Source organism: Drosophila serrata, unplaced genomic scaffold, assembly GCF_035046125.1.
Source record: "Drosophila serrata isolate PLE 108 unplaced genomic scaffold, ASM3504612v1 contig_241, whole genome shotgun sequence".
Taxonomy (NCBI): domain Eukaryota; kingdom Metazoa; phylum Arthropoda; class Insecta; order Diptera; family Drosophilidae; genus Drosophila; species Drosophila serrata.
The window spans coordinates 1,671,621-1,689,730 of NW_028257139.1; the positions used below are offsets into that span (position 1 = coordinate 1,671,621).

General features: G+C 42.1%; 3 protein-coding genes, 1 long non-coding RNA gene and 1 pseudogene across 5 annotated transcripts; 2 read left to right on the plus strand and 3 right to left on the minus strand.

The window, feature by feature from the left end:
* Positions 1 to 106: 106 nt before the first annotated feature.
* On the plus strand, positions 107 to 6,859 carry LOC110188296 (VPS35 endosomal protein sorting factor-like). Its single transcript, XM_020957998.2, has 12 exons — positions 107 to 446; positions 505 to 595; positions 659 to 775; positions 838 to 1,009; positions 1,066 to 1,724; positions 1,782 to 1,948; positions 2,008 to 2,290; positions 4,995 to 5,305; positions 5,368 to 5,699; positions 5,759 to 6,067; positions 6,121 to 6,389; positions 6,455 to 6,859. The coding sequence occupies exons 1-12, from the start codon at positions 430 to 432 to the stop codon at positions 6,560 to 6,562; spliced, it is 2,835 nt and encodes a 944-aa protein (XP_020813657.2). The 5' UTR covers positions 107 to 429; the 3' UTR covers positions 6,563 to 6,859.
* On the minus strand, positions 2,472 to 2,979 carry LOC147643877 (uncharacterized). Its single transcript, XR_015271406.1, has 3 exons — positions 2,897 to 2,979; positions 2,699 to 2,831; positions 2,472 to 2,622 (listed from the first exon to the last, which is right to left on the minus strand). It is a non-coding gene; the product is annotated as an uncharacterized LOC147643877 (long non-coding RNA).
* Positions 3,513 to 4,125, minus strand: LOC147643878 (uncharacterized; annotated as a pseudogene).
* Positions 6,837 to 10,417, minus strand: LOC110188224 (PP2C-like domain-containing protein CG9801). Its single transcript, XM_020957871.2, has 3 exons — positions 9,972 to 10,417; positions 9,095 to 9,885; positions 6,837 to 9,036 (listed from the first exon to the last, which is right to left on the minus strand). The coding sequence occupies exons 1-3, from the start codon at positions 10,103 to 10,105 to the stop codon at positions 7,808 to 7,810; spliced, it is 2,154 nt and encodes a 717-aa protein (XP_020813530.2). The 5' UTR covers positions 10,106 to 10,417; the 3' UTR covers positions 6,837 to 7,807.
* Positions 10,418 to 13,234: 2,817 nt separating this feature from the next.
* On the plus strand, positions 13,235 to 13,911 carry LOC110188443 (uncharacterized). Of its 2 annotated transcripts, none has more exons than XM_086831850.1 (2): positions 13,235 to 13,395; positions 13,446 to 13,911. In XM_086831850.1, exons 1-2 carry the CDS (start codon positions 13,273 to 13,275, stop codon positions 13,698 to 13,700), a joined length of 378 nt encoding a protein of 125 aa, XP_086687976.1. In that variant the 5' UTR covers positions 13,235 to 13,272; the 3' UTR covers positions 13,701 to 13,911. The 2 variants fall into 2 exon arrangements, with proteins under 2 accessions (XP_086687976.1, XP_020813828.2); XM_020958169.2 differs by having other exon boundaries at positions 13,467 to 13,911.
* Positions 13,912 to 18,110: the final 4,199 nt, after the last annotated feature.

The following is an 18,110-nucleotide window of genomic DNA, read 5'->3' on the forward strand; positions in this document are numbered from 1 at the left end:
CGCAGCAGAGGGTTGAAATAAAATATCGGCGCGAAGAAAAAACAAATTGAGTCACATATTTGTATGTATATATATAAAATAAACTATTTTTACTATTCAAGATCTAGAAAATATGGCTTTTATTTATATTGTCACATATTTTATTTATATTATTGGTAAAAACTATGTATATTAAAATAATTATATTATTATTGTTTATTCAATTGAATGACGTTGATTCTATTTTGGTGGGTAATACGAGTTATATTTTGTATTTTTATTATAATAAAATTAAACTTTTACTTTATATTTATGAAATTTTTTGAGGAACCGAACAAAAGTACAGTCGCCTCCCGAGAAAATGGCGGGCCCCTAAGTAGCTGATATAACTACGCCCTTGCCCGGCAGCAAACAGCTGTTTGCAATGCCGACAACAACAACCACGACGCCATGTCGAACTTGGATTGGTAGGCCTTTCCCCGAAAATAAACAAATACTTCTTGTAAATAATGTATCTTATTTCAGGGTGTGCGTGCCGAGATGCTACGAGGTGCGGAAGAATCATCTGTCTGGCCATGTCACGCTGGAGCATCCGCTGAAGCAGCAATCGGTGACGGTAGGTGGATTGTACAACGCCCCTTCATTAGATGTTCCTTATTGGAATATTCCTTCCGAGCAGGTGGTGGACAGCAATCCTTTAAGCCGGGCTCTGGAAGGCACTGATCCCCTGTCGCAGTTTGCCCGCCAAGATGAGGAGCTGAACGATCCCCTTAGCCCTCAGAAGGTTAGCGAATTTGTAAGTAATGTGACACAACCAAAAAGCGACGTGACTAAGCATTCAGCCTTTGCAATTGCCAGGATTTGAAGTCAAAGCGTCGCGAGCGTGACCGAACGGAGCCAGAGGACAATACTCTACAATGGAGCAGTCGTCGTCTGGGGATCCTCAATCGATTTACTACCAACGAGAAGTTGTCGCTCTCCACCAGCTTCCTGGTAGCGTCCGGTAGCCTGGACGGCGTCAGTGAAAGCAGTAAGTATTGTAGGATTCAAAAGAATTGAGTATTAAATCATATTCTATTACTATAGTCAAGGCACACACAGTGGTGGCAGACAAGACGAAGTATCGTCTGGAGCAGCTGGATCACTTTGACGACGGCAGCATGCGTCACATGATGGATCTAACGCAGCAGGAGTATATTCAACGGTTCGACCAGCTCAAGCAGGAGCTCATCCAGTCCTGGCACAACGATCAGCGGGTAAAGGCCCTCAAGATAGCCATTCAGTGTGCCAAGATGCTGGCGGATACAACAGTGCTGCAGTTCTATCCGAGTCAGTATGTTTTGATTACGGACATCCTGGATGTGTTTGGCAAGCTTGTGTACGATCGGTTGCGTTCGAAGGCTTCTGGTGATTCGGTATCAGTGTCCGCTGCCACACTGGAGCGGGAACGCGAGGCTGCTCGAGATACGTGTCAGAATTGGTTTTACAAGGTCGCCTCAATTAGAGAGCTGCTACCGCGTCTGTACTTGGAGATGTCGATATTCAAGTGCTACGAGTTCCTGTCATCCTCTCGTGATGAGTATGAAAAGATATTAAATCGTTTGACGCATCAGCTGAGGGGAATCGCAGATCCTCTAGTGTCCAGCTATGCTCGCTGCTACCTGGTGCGCATGGGCGTGACTCTTACGCCCAGTAAAACCTACATCAGAGAGAACTTCAAGGACCTATTCATCATATATCCCCAGGTGAGAGTGGTTTGTGGCGTTCAATAATGGCTAATTTTAAGAATATTTATTTGATAGATCTTTCGCTTTGTGGCCCGCTTCAATCTGCATCCCGAGATCGTTACCGCAAGCTCCTACCTACAGTTATATGCGCCAGCCTTTGACTACATGTTCCTGTGCCTGGTTCACAGGTGTGAGCTCCACACGCAGGATATGCTGTCTGAGTGCAAGCAGCTAAAGAACAAGTAAGAAAAGAAAGAGTGCATCTTAAAAGTCTATCTAATCATATTGTATTTAAACGCAGCGGTGCCATTCTGATGTCGATCCTGAGCTCATTCAAGTCAGAGTTTATTGCAACGAATGCTTTAGAGTTTATAGAGCTTATTAACACATCGGAGACGCCTGGCATATCCAAGTCCCAGTTGCTACGTTCCCTTGGCAGCTGCGTCAGCAGTTGTGCACCCCTGCAGGAGCAACGGATGACGTTTTTAAAAACTGCCTTTGAAACGATCAACAAACTGACAGATCCCAATGAGTACATTAACTGTGTGGAGACGTGGGCAGTCTTCGTATCGCAGTACTTTACGGTGAGTTTATAAAATGAGTTTTATTCTACCTAACTTACCAAAGGGAAAATTCGGAATTATTTTAATTTGATAACCTCTTTAAATTCACGTTCAACAATCTTATATATTTAAAAAATATATTCTCTAATTAAGTTTAGACCGTTGTTTTAGTTTTCAAGGTTTGGTAAAACAAAAAATATTAATTTATTACGAATTTATTCCGGGGTATATAAAGATTAAAACATTGGATATGGGTCAATTTTAAAGATACGAATATTATTATTAAACTTCTTGCTGAGTCCTTAAAGCCTTGGTATAATAGGCTACTGCTAAAAGGGTTAGCAGCATGTATTCTAAAATAATAATAATAATTATATTAATATCATATATACAATACAATATACATAATATTTATAAAATTATACCTACCGAGAACAAAGTAATTGGTGGCCCTCTGGCCCACGCCAAAGCTGTCACTCTCGGGCCGCAGGTAATTTATACATAAACCGCCTATAATATAGGCCGAAGTCATCAATTGCCACCAATACAGATAGCATATATCCTAAACGGGAGGAAATACGATTAGGGTTCTTAAATTTAAGGCTATATATGGGGTATTTGTGAAACCTTCAGTTTGAGTACGGTCATCAATGTTCCGCAAAAGCAATGATATATCCAAAGTGAATAATTGCTAACACTATCCTGTATATAACCGACTATGTCAATAAACAATACAAGTCAATTATATATCAAATATTTATTTAATAAAACAAGACCTCTTACCTCTTCGTAGATCGTTAAAATCAGAAAGCATTTGCATGCCTAACACAAATAAAAAAAAAACTGAAATAATAATAATAATTATTCTGAAAAAGTTAGCGACTATGCAGCACATGACTGGTATAAAGGCCAAACAGAACTAGGTTGCGTTGAGTTTTATTGATATCGGCGGACTTGAAAGTGTACTATGAGCTTAATAAGTGGATGTCTCATATAAGTTAATGTGCTTTCAATTAATAACAATGCATCAGGAATCGACTATGATATATCCGGTGTTCAAGAGGTCTGAAGTAGGGACGTCAGCAAATATTGATAATTTGATACTGCATTTGTATATCTTATATATGATTCAATAATACGTGTAATTATTTACAAGACCTTCATCCTTTAGGCATTGCTTACGTCATTTATATCGAAATGAATTTTCGATTTAAGGATAATTAAAGAAATCTATTTAAATTAATTTCAAAAATACGAATTTATTATTACACTTCTTGCTGTGTCCTTAAAGCCCTTGTATAATAGGCGACTGATAAAAGGGTTAGCAGCATGTATTCTAAAATAAATGTTAATATTATATATACAAAAATGTATAATATTTATACCATTATCCTACCGAGAACAAAGTAATTGGTGGCCCTCTGGCCCACGCCGAAACTGTCGCTCTCGGGCTGCAGGTAATTTATACATAAACCGCCTATAATATAGGCCGATGTCATCAATTGCCACCAATAAAGAAAGCATATATCCTAAAAGAGAAGAATACACGATTAGGGTAGGGTTGTCAAACTATTGGCCATATATGGGTTCATTCTGAAACCTTTAGTTTGAGTACGGTCATACATGTTCCGCAAAAGCAATGCTCTATCCAGAATTTATAAGGGATATGATTCTGGACAGAACCCACTAAATCGATAAATAATTCAATTTCATTAAAATAGTTATTTAATAAAAAGAGATCTTACATATTCGCAGATCGTTAAAATCGAAAAGGATTTGCATGCCTATCACAATTAATAACAAGTTGAGAACATAATAATGAGTATCTTGAGAAGGTTAGCGACTATGCAGCACATGACTGGAATACAGACCAAACAGAACTAGGTTGCGTTGGATTATGTTAATATTGGTCGACTCGAAAATGTTTTATAAGCATAATTAGTGGCAGTATCATATAAATTAATGTACTTTAATTAATTACAAAGTCAGAATGCATCAGGGATCGACTTTGAGATACCTGGTGTTTAAGAGGTCTCAAGTAGGAATGTCAGAAAATATTGATTCAATTATACTGCGTATACCATATATTTATATATGTAATGCCAATAAAGAACTGAGGAACTGAAATTAAACGATTATTGTAAATTAATTAATGATGATGATGATTAATTTAAAATGAAGTTTACAATTGAATTACTTACTAAGCGTAAAATATTTACACTCGTTTTTTTTTTAAATTTTTATTTAAATCAAAGATTCAAAAACTTATAACTAAGCCAAAAAAGCATAAATTTTAACTCGGAATGCTTTCCCACATTAGTTTTTATTATTATGAATGAATATTATGAATCTGTATATTCAATTTAAAATTTTAATAAAATTACAAATTTTCAAATTTTAGAAAATTTTAACGATGTAAACCCTTATATTTTTTTTTTAATTTTGAAAAAAATTTCGATAATTTATTTTTTGACCGAACATGGGTAGATCGATTCTGCTGTTGATGCTAATCAAGAATATAAATACTTACTTTTACTAAAATTATAATACCCTGCAGGGATATGATAAAATTACAATAAAGATAAAGAATAAATGTAGTTCTAAATCAAGTTTAAATATTGTGAGGTGAACTATCATATATTCAATGGATCGATGTTATTGGAATTTTAAATTTGTCTTTTATAATTTTCTAATTTAATAAAAAAAACGTGTATTATTTTAACAGATACATGAGGTTAATCGACTTCTGGGCGAACTAAATGCTCGGATGTGCCTGGGCAAGGCTTATGAAAAGCACTATTCCCAGTTGCAAAATATTCTTACCAGAATAATGCAGAACTACCGAAGCATTGAGCTACTGCTGATACAGCCGAACTTTCTGCCCTACCTGGATCTTTTCCAAAAGGAATCGGTGCGCGTCGAAGTCTGCAAGAACATTCTTAGTTACTACAAACAGAACAGTGAGGAGTACACCAGCGATGCTGTGGTCACGAATGCCTTAATGTATCTCGGCAAGATCCTGAATGACTCCGTAAAGTATGTGACTTGCTGTATCGATGAATGGTAAAATAATAAATGACTTTTTTTTTACAACATAGTGCTCTTACTGTGGATGACGAGCGACGTCAGATCTCACAGCTCATCAATGTGTTCATCCATAAGGTGTACTTTGGAAGGGACTTGGAGCAGCAACTCAGCTTTTATGTGGAGGCTCGCGGAACATTCAGTAATCTGGATGCGGTCTATGTTACTCTGGTCCATGCTGCCTGCAAACTGGCCACACGGAATCGATCCAAGTCAACTGGTTTCGTCAAGGCCTGCATCGCCTATTGCTTCATCACCATTCCCAGCATCGGGGCTGTCCAGCAGCAAATGGAATTGTATTTGCTTTGCGGACAACTGGCCTTGCAGCATCTCTGCCTGGGGCAGGGTAAGTATTGTGAGGACTGCTTTAGAAGTTCCAACTTAAATATATATTTCTCATATTAGCCGATGCTTGCTTTGAGGCTGCCTTAAATTTGGTCAACGAGCTGCCCGCGGCAACCGTGGATTTTGAGGGGAAGCCACGTAGCCTGGAACGTTTTCTGGTTACCTATCTGTGCAACATGCTGGCCACATTGATTGTGGTACCCGATAGTCCAGAGCAAGGTGTCCTGTACTTCCTTCGGCTGCTGCTGGACGTGGTCGGGAGGCATGAGTTTAAAGCGGACAGCACTGCGCCAAGCATCATATATCTGCATTGCCTGGATATGCTCTATGTGCAGAGCCTGGAAAAGTTTCCCTATCACATTCGCGGAGGTAAAAGAAAGCTCTGTTAAAGAGATAAGTATTACATTTATTCTGTTGCGCAGTGGTTTCCAATGACGACTTGTATGGCCACGATCCCAAGTTTTTGGCGGAAGTCAACAATATGTGCGGCCAGGTTGTGGATGCCATCCTCCTCCAGCTCAAGTCCTTGGGGGTGGCCCAACAACAACGTTCCCAGGCGGAGCTATCCCTGGAACTATTTCTAAAGATCGTTCGGTATGCAGACTTGGAGAAGGAAAGCGTCGCTCAATTGGCCGTGAATCTATGGCTGCTGGCCAACAAGGCTCAGTCACAGCTGGATGTCAAGACTCTCGTATGTTGAACTATTTCTTATTATAGCTTAAGTATGTTCTTGTGAGCTTAACTCTCTCTCCGCAGCCCCAAACTTTGCGCAGTGTGGAGGTACTGTACAAGCAAGTAAAGGATGCCTCACCCAAGCAGGCACAGGCTATTGCCAACCTGCTAATGCGCATGCGCAACAGCTGAAAAACGAGCTTGTAGGAACTAAAGCTAGCTTTCCTATGATATTATATATTCCTGTGTTTTGTGCATGAGTCTTTTACGGATTTATGGCATCAGTCTACCTTGATTATGTGTTCTTTTACACCATTTGATGATAAAGTGTCAACATCGTTTTGTATTATAATTTCTGTGCAATTACAAGTGTGTTTAAATTTCGAGATGCTTTTACATAAAAATAAAAACAATTATTTAATGCGTGGTTTCAATGAATCTCAATAAAATGAAAACGACAAAAACATTTTAGTGCTTAAAAAAGCGCAATTCTTCAATGCGTTTATTCAATTATTCGATTGCTCTGGCCCGCTTGTCACAGCCCATTCTGCAGTTTAAGCTGTGCGTTATAAACTTTCTACGCTGACACCAAAGCCAATATAAATACATAAGATGCGTATACGATTTTTGGGTCCACTGTGATTCTATATCAAATGTATAAGCGTTATGTTATCTTATTTATTTAGTTTGTCTTTGCTGCCGTGATGTAGAATTACAAATTGTATGAGAGTTTGGTGGTAATTAAAGCACCCTGCAGCTAGTGTTGACTTCGAATGAGAGTGTAAAAATACGACATACATTTTATTGTGTGTGTGCTATCTTATTATTTTTGGTAGTTTAAAACATTTGAGGCATTTCTGTCGATTGCAGTTAACACATCCACGTACATAAGTTAATGGCTAAAAATCTATGGCTGACAAATAAGGAGTATCGGATTCAAAATCAACAAAACTTAAGCGAGAGTTTATGAATATTGAAGATACATGTATAAAATGGTATATGTAAATATATATATATATATGTAGTAATGTGTGCATAAGGGTAACTCTTGGCTTAATGTAGTGTCTTGTTCGATCAATAACATATTTATTTTACATTGATTGGCAATTAAAAACAGATTATAATTTAATTAATCTTAGGCAGTAAAATTGGCAAATTAACAAAGTATTAAAGTGTTTATTGCTCTCTGAGCGGTTCTTTTCTTCTTGGAAACTCAAAGATATTAATTAATATATATTTGGCGAAAATCTAACAATATGATTTGTGCTTTTTGGGTTTAGGTAACATTAAATAGTATAAATTATTAAAAACAAAAAAAAATATAACAAACTTAAGCCAAAAATCTATAAATGACCATAAAGAAAACCATTTAAGCAAGAATTACCCATATGTGAGTGAGAAAAATTTATAAAAAGCCTGATTTCTGCAGTCTAGCGTTTAGAAATTCGTCTCCTTGAACTCCTTGGATTGCAGTACGGGGGAAACCGCTACCTCTCCATCGCCGTTCTCATTTCCATTGTCCCCATGACCACCACCCACCGTGTAGGCCATCACAGTGGCGTGATCCAGTTTGCCAGGCAAAGCCACAAAGGCACTGCTGTCCACAATCCGCTTCCTGGCCGCCCGGTGTTGCATTCGATTCAGTTGCACCTCCCGCTTGGCGCCATCCGGTCCCGTAGAAAGTTTGTAGAAGAGTTCCCGTTGCTCTAGAGTCTTTCTCCTGGCTGATGTTATCATCCTAACAAAGTCAATGAGCAGGTGGCAAAGCCTTCGGGCTGAGGAGCAGGGCGAGAAGGTGCCATTGATGCCATAGCTGAGCAGGTCCTCCAGCCGATACAGGGTCAGAGCATGTCTCTGAGGTCCAGTTACCAGGGGCAAGCCAGAGATTGATCTGGGAATGCGCTGTGGCGTAACCGAGGGCGGAGGAGCGGATACAAGTCCTTGTCGTGGCTCTATAAGAGTTTGCGATCGCATGTACTTCGGACGACTGGGCGCATTGCTCGGCGGACTGCCCGCCTTCGATTGACGGGCAGGTCGCGTGGGTGGCGTTGATGGATGCAGGCGGGCATAGATGGCCGAGGCACTCTTGTTTTGCCGCTTGGGCGCCAGATTGACGGGTTTCCCTTGCCCTGATGACTGCAGCTTGACGTCCGGCGTCCAGGCCTCAGCGAACTTGCCCACAACGGGATCAAAGTTATCACTAATTCCATCCGATGTGAGAAACACAATGTCGCCGCTCTCTATGCAGCTCATTGTGAAGGTGAGATTGCTAAGCTCGGGCTTGTTGCCATCCGCTGGTCCGAGGGCACCCAAGGCGTCGCGCATGTCCCGCATGGAGCTTATATCATGCGAGGCCTGTGTAAGTTCGCGGACTCCGTGCTTCTTGGAGTACACATAGCCCAGAGAGTCACCCACGTTGCAAGCGCAGACCACATACTTGCCTGGAGCTCCGTCCAGCGGCAGCACCACGGCAATGGTCAGCGTCGACAGAGCTCCTCCTACCTCCAAGATGCAACCATGTCCCTCCCACAAGCTCCGCAGCAGACTGACAAATACCTCCTGGGTGGTGGTGGCTCGGCACTCCAGCGCCTGACCAAACACCGCCCTATCCAAGTAGTCCAGGCATCCGTGCACAGCCGAGCGTGCAGCCAGGCGAGCTCCATCCCCTATGGAAGATGATACAGAAGTCAGCCGGTGAGCTTATGGTCAGCTGGTAAAACTCACCCCAATTAACGCCATCTGCCATGGCCATGATTGCGGAATCGCCACGCACAACCATGCCATAGCAGTCGGCAATGGGATTGCCCATCGGCTCCTTGGTCAGCATATTGTTCTCGTACAGGGACACCGAGATGCCATATGCAAAATCGCACTCCATGCGCCAGTTCTCCACGCCGGCAACCAACGTAGCTGGAGCGGCACCTCCCTGATTGCTCACCGCCTCGCGAAGCAGACGCTCTCGTTCCGAATTGGAATCACCATTCGCCAAGGCCTCAGTCTTTGCATTCAAGAGATTTCTGTTGTTCTGATCACCGCTCACCATGCTCACCACGATGGTGGTAGCCTTTCCCGCATCAGTTCCAGCAGAAGCTGCTGTCAGATTGGCTATGCTGCTCTTGGAATTCTTGCGGGAGCGCATTCCAGAAGCAGTAGTGGATCCGGATGGCTGATCCGCATTGCTTTGTCTCCGGGATCCGGTCGGCGGTCGTCCGAATTTACTGGCCAATCGAGTGGAGTTTTGTGTGACCCCCGGAGCCGGCGGTGTACTCTTCCTAACACCATAAGCATCATCGTTCTCCTGCTGCGTGTCTATAAAGTCTATATCGTCCGCAAAGCTGGTGCTCAGGTGCAGCTTGGAGCGCTTAATGCCGGTCAGACCCTCATCCGGTCCCGTGCAGGCGGCTGTTATGGAGCAGGTGCCAGCCTCATAGGAGCCCAGCTTGAGCACGGGCATATCTGTGGGATTCTGGCCATTGTAAATCTCCGGACCCGCAACAAACAGTCGCTGCATCCGCCTTAAGAATAAAGACGTTTAGTTAAATTAAGTTATAAATTTATAGCTTTAGGCGCAAGGTTGTACTTCTATAGACTATGGACTCACCCCTCGAGATATTTGGTAATGAAGTTACCGTCCTCATCCTCGTGCTCGCTGGTCCTCCGCCTACCCTCGCGAGGCTCCGCGATGAAGCTCAACTGACGGAAATAGGTGGTGACCTTCTGGCGCAGAGACGGCATCTTGAGAGAGGATGCTCCCTCCTCTGCTCCGGCAGCTCTCTAACTCTCCAATTAGGGATTTCTTAATTGCCAGCGATATGGAGGGTCGTCTGTCAATAGATGCTGCAGAGGCCGAAGAGGGAAGGGCTCGGGTGGCGGGATGACCACTAGTTCGTTCACCTCATCTGCGGCAATTGTTGAGGGAGTTGAGTTACTCCAACTGCATTCCCTCCTGCAATGAGGAAAGTTTAATTTCGAGCTTAATTTAATTATCAATAAATTATGCAATTAAATGGGGCCGAGCAAGCACGACAAGAATTACAAGCAAATTGCAGTGGCAGCCGCATAACTGATGTCATTCCTCGTTCCACCACCAACGCTTCCTAATGACGGGATGTGCTTTTTAGTTGCCGCAGGCACTGCATCCTTCCCCTGGCCACACACACAGACACACAAAAAAACCCTTCTCCCTCATTAGGTGGAGGCTTCCAGGCGCGGAGGAAGCCAACCCTGAATGGGCTTTTCAGTCAACTCATTGCGAATGCAGGAGACACTGATGCGGACACAGGAATCCCATCCCCCAGATGGGTTTCAGATGACGCAGCTCTTGGCAGGGCTCTTCGTCTGTTTGCTATGTCAGAGATGCCCACCTCAGAGCCCCTTTAAATGATGGAATATCAAACGAATTAAATATATCTAACATATTTCTATGTTTATATGGATTATTTAGATTCTCTTAAATTATATTTTGGAAAAACTTAAGCCAGTACTAACTTCACTTCGTCCTGGTGTTCACACGAATCATCACTGATGATTAATGAATGGCCGAGCAAAAGCCTGCGGCAACCTGGAACCCCAGCAGATGTTGAGTTTAAAAATTCTGACAGCTTCAAGTTTAGTTTCAACGGAAAGATGATATCATATGGGAGAGCAAACAAATGAATGAAAGAAAGGGTGCTGGTAGAAGAACCCATCCATCCATCTCTTTCAGGCAACTTTTAATTGCACTCAACTACCTGATAGACATTGCACAACATCCACCAGAGAGAAAGATAACAATGGATTCCAACAACCATAAATGCTAATCTTCATCCACAATTGCCGTCAAGATGCTTTTCTTTAGACGCTGTACACACAAAACAATTTATATAAATGATAAACAACAACAAAAGTCGGCACTGAAAGTAGTCTTGTTGATGTGGGGGCAATTATTCCCAGCAAAAATTTTCACAAAATAAAAATAAAGCACAATAAACCACTTTAATTTACGGCATTTGAGCACTTCAACTGACAAATGAGTGAATTGAAAATGATGTCGATTAATGGCGTGGGTTCTGTTCATGTTGATGGAGTGCCTTTCTATGCTCTGGCCATCATCGAATGCGAAAACCACTTGAACCTTGAACTAATTGATATCTTGATCGAGTTTCGCTGAACTTGGACTTCACTCACGACAAATCAATCAATCAATCAGCGATTAATTCAATTGCAACCTCCCATGTGCGGTGGCCGCAAGATGCGCGATTTCTTGGCAAAGTATTGCCGAGTATTGATCTGATTGCCACCACACCCGCATTCCTTGTGGCCAAGCATTAAAATCAAATTAACCCAAGTAAACCAGCAACCCCCGGTTGCCATTAGCATACATATTTCCCATCTCAAAGATACAAATCAAATGAATTGAAAAGTCAGAGCCGAGACAAAGGCGTTCGTTCCATGGGGAGCAGAGTGTGGGTGCAATGAGTGCACATGTGTTTACATTACTGTGGGTGCATCGAGGTGCAGCCATCTGTGTGCAGCGATGCTGGCCCATGGCAATCAATCGGATGATTGAAAAGCCCACCTCTACTAGCCTCCACTTCACTCCACTCCACTCCACTCCGAGTCGCCGCAAAACAATTCAATTTGGCCGCAACAATGTGCAATATGCGATTAAATGTGCAGCCAAAGAGATTACAGCCGCTGCACCACAGGAGCCAACATTCAAGCTCAGCCGCAGGCCAGCGATTTGTAGTTCCTCGCATCTGACACTGCTCCAATTTCTCCCAGCTCTACCACGTTCATCCACGTCAATCAGAGTCATCATATAAAGATCATCATCATCATCACCGTCACTTGACACACAAAGGGCATTTGAGTGTGACTTGGTGGCTACTCAATTCCGCTGAGCTTGTTCCCGCTGATGAGAAGCCATTGTGGCTGCTCACATAATACTTAAGACCTGGCAATTGTCCACCTGAAGGCACGTGCTGGGAATTAACTTGGTTAATAAAGAGTGTTTTAGGACATGTGTTCTCTAAATTGTAGTTCTCATTCAACAACAGACTTCTCACTTGAATAAAGAAATTATTGCTTGTAATAGTCGTCAGCCTGTTTTATTTATTACTAAAGGTGCAACTTTAATAACATTTATCACAAACTTCATGACACTAACGACACTCCCCCCAAAAATCAACCACTGGCCGGCGAACCCATTCTGAGGCGTGCGCCACAATCAATCGACACATTTCGATGAGATTTTTCGGTACCATCGAAATTTTCAACACTCGAAGCTAATCAAGCGTGAAAATGGGGAAATCGTAACGAGGCAAAGTGAGATCATTGTGCAAGACCTGGGCGGGGCAATGTCTAGTGTATAAAGGCAAATGTATAAATATTATCGGATGTGTGGCACAGATCTCGTGAGTTGCTCGAACTTTGTTTATGCCCCGAAACCAAAATAAACCATTTGGTCTTCCTCCGACTATAAATAATCGCATTGGCTTGTATTTATAGAGCGGCCACCCAATAAAAGTCTGAAATATTTTGCAGTTTTCTCCCAGAGGATTTATTTGACTTGGCATTTCACATGCCAACTCCAAACCCATCTTACTTCGCTCCCTGACTTAATCAGATGTGCGGAATTTTTGTTTACTCACTGGGTTAATGAGATGTGGCGGCGGCTTCTCCGGGCCGCCCAGGGAGATTCTTTTAATGCTCGTCTGGTGTTCCGCATATTAAAAAGTATGTTGATGCCAGAATGGATTAAATGTACAACAAACAAACAGAACTCTTTGGAGAATTCCTCCTCCGCAGACATGGGATCCATATTAGAAATGATTTTTGCATTGTCTTTAGGGATATTTTTGGTGTATGATAGTTTCCCTATTTTGTATGAGAATGTAATGTAATACGATCATCATCCAATAATGTGGATAGTAGGCGTATTTTATTGGAGCAAACTCAATGCTCAAAATCAGATTCATTTCATTGTTATTGCCTGTGTAGGGAAAACTAAGGAACTAAAAGTCGGAACCTATATCGTGATCCAGGTACTAAATAATATTTAGTCTATTTCTATCTCTTAAACATAGTTCTTTAGATACCTAAAATGTTACCCCAGGATTTTGTGGATCACATTCTGCCTGGGGAAAGTGCTGCCACCGGGGAAATGGTAGCAAAGGAGCCGGATATTCCGAAATATCCGATGGACATGGCCAGCATGACACCCCTGAAAAAAGGACCCCTACGTATGAGATTCCGACTGGGAAACAATCCTCGTTGCGAGTTTGTCAATGGAGAACCGGCTGAACCTGCGGTACCCAGCATTCGGCACCCTACCATTAGTGAAGACTGATCTGAATGAGAAGTATATGAAAGGATATGATCTATATCTACACTCCAACACTTGACACTGCCAATACAGACTTTTTATAGAATTATGATAGCTCGTAAGGTTTACTCGTAATTGTACAATTTTGTATATACAAACTTAAACAAGACTGCATTATATCTAAGAAGTTATATGTTAACATTATTAAACCTTGAAATATAAGATTGTAACATGATGCACAATTGTATGAGCTTACTTTAAGCTAGCTATTTAAGACTGCAGCTGTTTTTTACTGAGCCAGTAGCTACTCTATTATAAATATAGCCCCAAAGTAAACAATTCTTCTGGGGCTGAGAGCTCTAAGCAAATGCGGCTGGCAAACAAACTCACACCCATGACTTTGGATGCATTTCGCTCTCGGCAAAAGTGTCAACAAGTTGCGGGGCATTATGTGTGGAATCTCAAGGTGGTGTCGGTGTGGCTTGTGGGTCTTTTAGTCTTTCAGACTTAGCCCAAGTCAAGTGCAGCAGCTCGCTCAAAGCCGTTTTTTGTGTGTGTGCTAGTTTAAGCCAGACAACAACAAAAAACCAGAAGCTACAAAAGCAGAGACACGAAAGTGAAAATTTGTTGCAATCATTGCGTGTTTTCCCCGAAAGAAAGTTGAAGGCCGATAAGCTCAAGATGAAATAGAGCTGTTTGCTAGCTTGCTTTATGAGCTGCCAAAAAATATTTCAGGCACTTCAAAGCCCCATTTATCAAAGTTTTTCCGGGAAAAACTTGCCTCCTTGCATGGTTATTTATGACTTTGCAGCTGCACTTAATAGTCAAAGAGTTGTTGAGTTCGATTTCTTAATATTTTTCAGAGGCTTTGCTTAAGAAACTTTTAATTTAAATGTTAACCAACATGCTAATAAGTATATTGGTTTGTACCCATAAGGAATTACGTATTATATTGGGGTATTAAACATATGGAACCGGTTCCATAAACCACATACCCGGCAAGTGCCAACTACAGGCGCAATAGTCTTGGAATATAAATAATGAAAAGCTTAATTTTCATTTCCTCACTGGCAATCATTTTTCATTCCAGTCGTCAGGGCTTATCAAGTCATAAATGTGAATATGAAATATTAAGGAGAAAATACATTAAGCAGAATGTTGTCTGTGGATTCTGCTCGAGCATATGTTAATGGTGCATTAACTGTGTCCACCCAAACCCGAATTCCAGACATTCTATTCATGTTTTTAATCGAAAAGCTTTTGGCCTGAAACCTGACCCCACCAACTGGGTGTGTGGACAGGTGTTGACTCATTGGAAAAGCTGTCAGCTGCATAAATAATGCATTAGACCCGCCACCAGAAAGGGGAGCCCGGGGCTTCATTAAAATCTGGCAATTAAAATTTTTACATAATGTAAAAACCGCACGAAAACAATCACAAAGGAGTTCCTTCACCTCAACATCGCCGGAGTCGTCGTCGTCGTCGGTGTCGTTGTGGAGGAAACAAAGGAGCGGCGGTATGGGGTTCGGGGCCTCTTCCACATTCCCCGTTCCCGAAACATTTCTTATAAATTGCCACCTAATTGGCGTGTTCGGTGTTTTTGCCGGGTGCGTGGTGGTACGCCTCATTTCCTGTTGCAACAATTTGCATTAATGGGGTCTTTCCTCGCTCTGGATTCCGCATCCTCCTCATCAATCTGGAAATGGAACTGCAACAATACTGCATCTCAATGCGACATCAATTGACAGAATGAAGAAATGGAAAGTGCAGCAAAGCAGCCTCTGGGACTTGGATGTGTGTCAGAAGTGGAGAAACATCCTTTGTTTTATGGCAGTCACACTTCCCTGCAATGCCAGGAGCCCACCCAAATAGGGATCCACATAAGCCCACCCAAACGACCACTCAACCCCAAAAACCCAAAACCCACCAAGTTCTGCGACTTGCATTTCCTACTTGCATGTTCTCCCTTGTTTTCATGCTTTTAGGGTCGCGCCACTTGGCCCGGTTTCAGCCACCAAAAAAAATAAAGTAAGTATATATATTTGAAGAACTTGCCACAAGACGAAAACAATAAACTAAATGTGGGGCAAGGCGAGAAATTCGGCTTGCGCGAGCGATATCAAAGGAGTGCCCCATCAAGCCTATTGGTTTGGGTCGAGTGTGGAATTAAGGCTAAATTACTTTTGGCCTATCAAACATCTGGCAACAAAGTTACATGCCCCTCTAAGCCTTTCAGGTAATTGTTTTTAAAAAGATGTTTTTGATGGAACTAATAGAACAACTTTAAACTTATGGTTATTTGTGGGATTTGGCAAACATCTGGCGGGAAACAGCGATCCTATCCCCACACACACATTTGGCAAGCCCACCTAATAATTTGCATAAATTGCATTGAAGTCTTCCCAGGTAGCGACAGCTGTCGTCGACTTATGTAGGATTTATATACGACTAATCCTACATGAATAAATTAAATGTGAAGCCTCAACCAAGAGCGTCTGACTTGGGTTTCGGTTTGGCTTTGGGTTCTGGTTGGGGCTTGGCCTTCGGCTGTGGCCTGTCGCCTGGCATACAAATAAGCCGAATCGACTCCTGGGCCTGGAATACTATGGAAATCTATAGAAAGAAAACCAGTAACCAGTTGGAGTTGGGTGTGGGACGGGCCACTCAACTCACATATTAAATTAAATGTTAATGGTAACAAAGTCAATTCAAACGGAGTCAAGGCCCGGGCCAAAGAAGTGTGGCAAAACAAAGAAACGCCAACTTCTCGACAACTGCCCCGCAGCAATTGAGCAACCAGCGAGCCACTTTGTCCGCCGCCCATAGAATGGGGGTTACCCACCGCTCCGCCATCCGAACTGCCTTTAGATAATGTTGCAGTCTTTGGTGTCAAATGACTGTTCACCGGGCGGACTTCTCCGTCTTCTTGGTCTGCCAGGTGCCACCTTGGTCTGCCGTAAGACAGTGAAATATTTGCTAGATGGACACTGTCCAATGTTAATACATTTTTTAAGCTTTACTCATTCAAATCCAATTATAATAAAACTTAATATGCCAACAAAAACAAATTTGAAAGTGTCGTTCTCTTGTTTTTTTCCTTTCTTTCTATTCTAAATAAATTTAGAGATAGGAAACCACATTTTAATTTCATTATATGCTTCTAAAACTTCATTCAAAAGAAGGTTTTACTGTATTGGTGTACCTGCAGCGGGTCAAGTGACCGATTGGCTGTCACCCACCCAATCCCCTCTATCGTGAGTCTAGTTTTAATTTGAATTTTATTCCAATTCGTGTGGTGGTCAAATGCTTTGGCGATTCGCTTAGTCACTTTTCACCCGGCTGACTAATCGTCGGGGACGGCGCGTGCTTGGATCGAGACAGAGAGAAAGAAACCTTAAACCCCCACAGATATCCCCTTCAATTCCCAGCTCCCTCAACCTTCAGCAACCAATCCCACACAGCTGCAAATTCAATGAACTCTAGCTGCTGTTGACTTTGTCGATTAATTTGAAATTGGCCAATGTTTATTTATTTTCATGTGGCTGGTCTGGGATCCGGTCTATTGCTAATGGATGGATGCTCCTCATCAAAGGCGAAAAAGTTCTATAAATGTTCTCAGGCAAATTGGTTTTAATGAGCCGGAAACTTTTCGATAATGCTAGGATTTTTTCGGTTTGACTTTAGGATAGGGGGAAGGAAGAAAGGAGCAGCCACTCATTGTCTCTTGATGTTGGTTTTAAACAAACAGAGAAATCCTATACTAAGACAACTTCTTCAGCCAGGCTAATGCATTATAGAAGAATGAACTCTTTCAGGCCCGGCCACGCAAACAAACTTCAACTTCCCCGGACCAACTGCGTCATAAAACAGCCATCGGCAATGCCACTCGCCATCTCCGCTTCCATCGAGACAACAAAGAATGGCGGCCAGAGGAGAAGTAGCAACTGGGAGTCCAGACAGAACAATTTCATGCGACCCATCCTCCTCCCCTGGGAAACAGAGCCAGACGGCAGCCGGGACAGGAGTCTGTGCATGTTTGCGTTTGCTCCTCGACGAAATAATAAAAAGAAGCCGGGAGAAAATATAAAATGGAAAAACAAAATATTTCCCAATGTGCATGAATAGTTCAAAGTTGTTTGGGAGTCGGTAGAAGTACCAGCTCCACCACATTACCCCCACTAAAATCACCAACCAGCAGCCGCACTACAAAAGTTGGGAAAATTCTTCAGTTGCCAAGCGAAAGTGATTGAATTCCCTGGGAATTCCGGTTGGAATTTTTGATATATTTTAGTGCTGAAGCTGAAGTTTCTCAAATAAATTAAAGCAAAATCAGAGGTTGGCTTAACTATGTCGATGAGAGCTTTGAGATACGTTCAAAATAAAGAACATAAAAAGGCCATTAAGATAATTGATTGCATTGTAAAAATGGTCTTA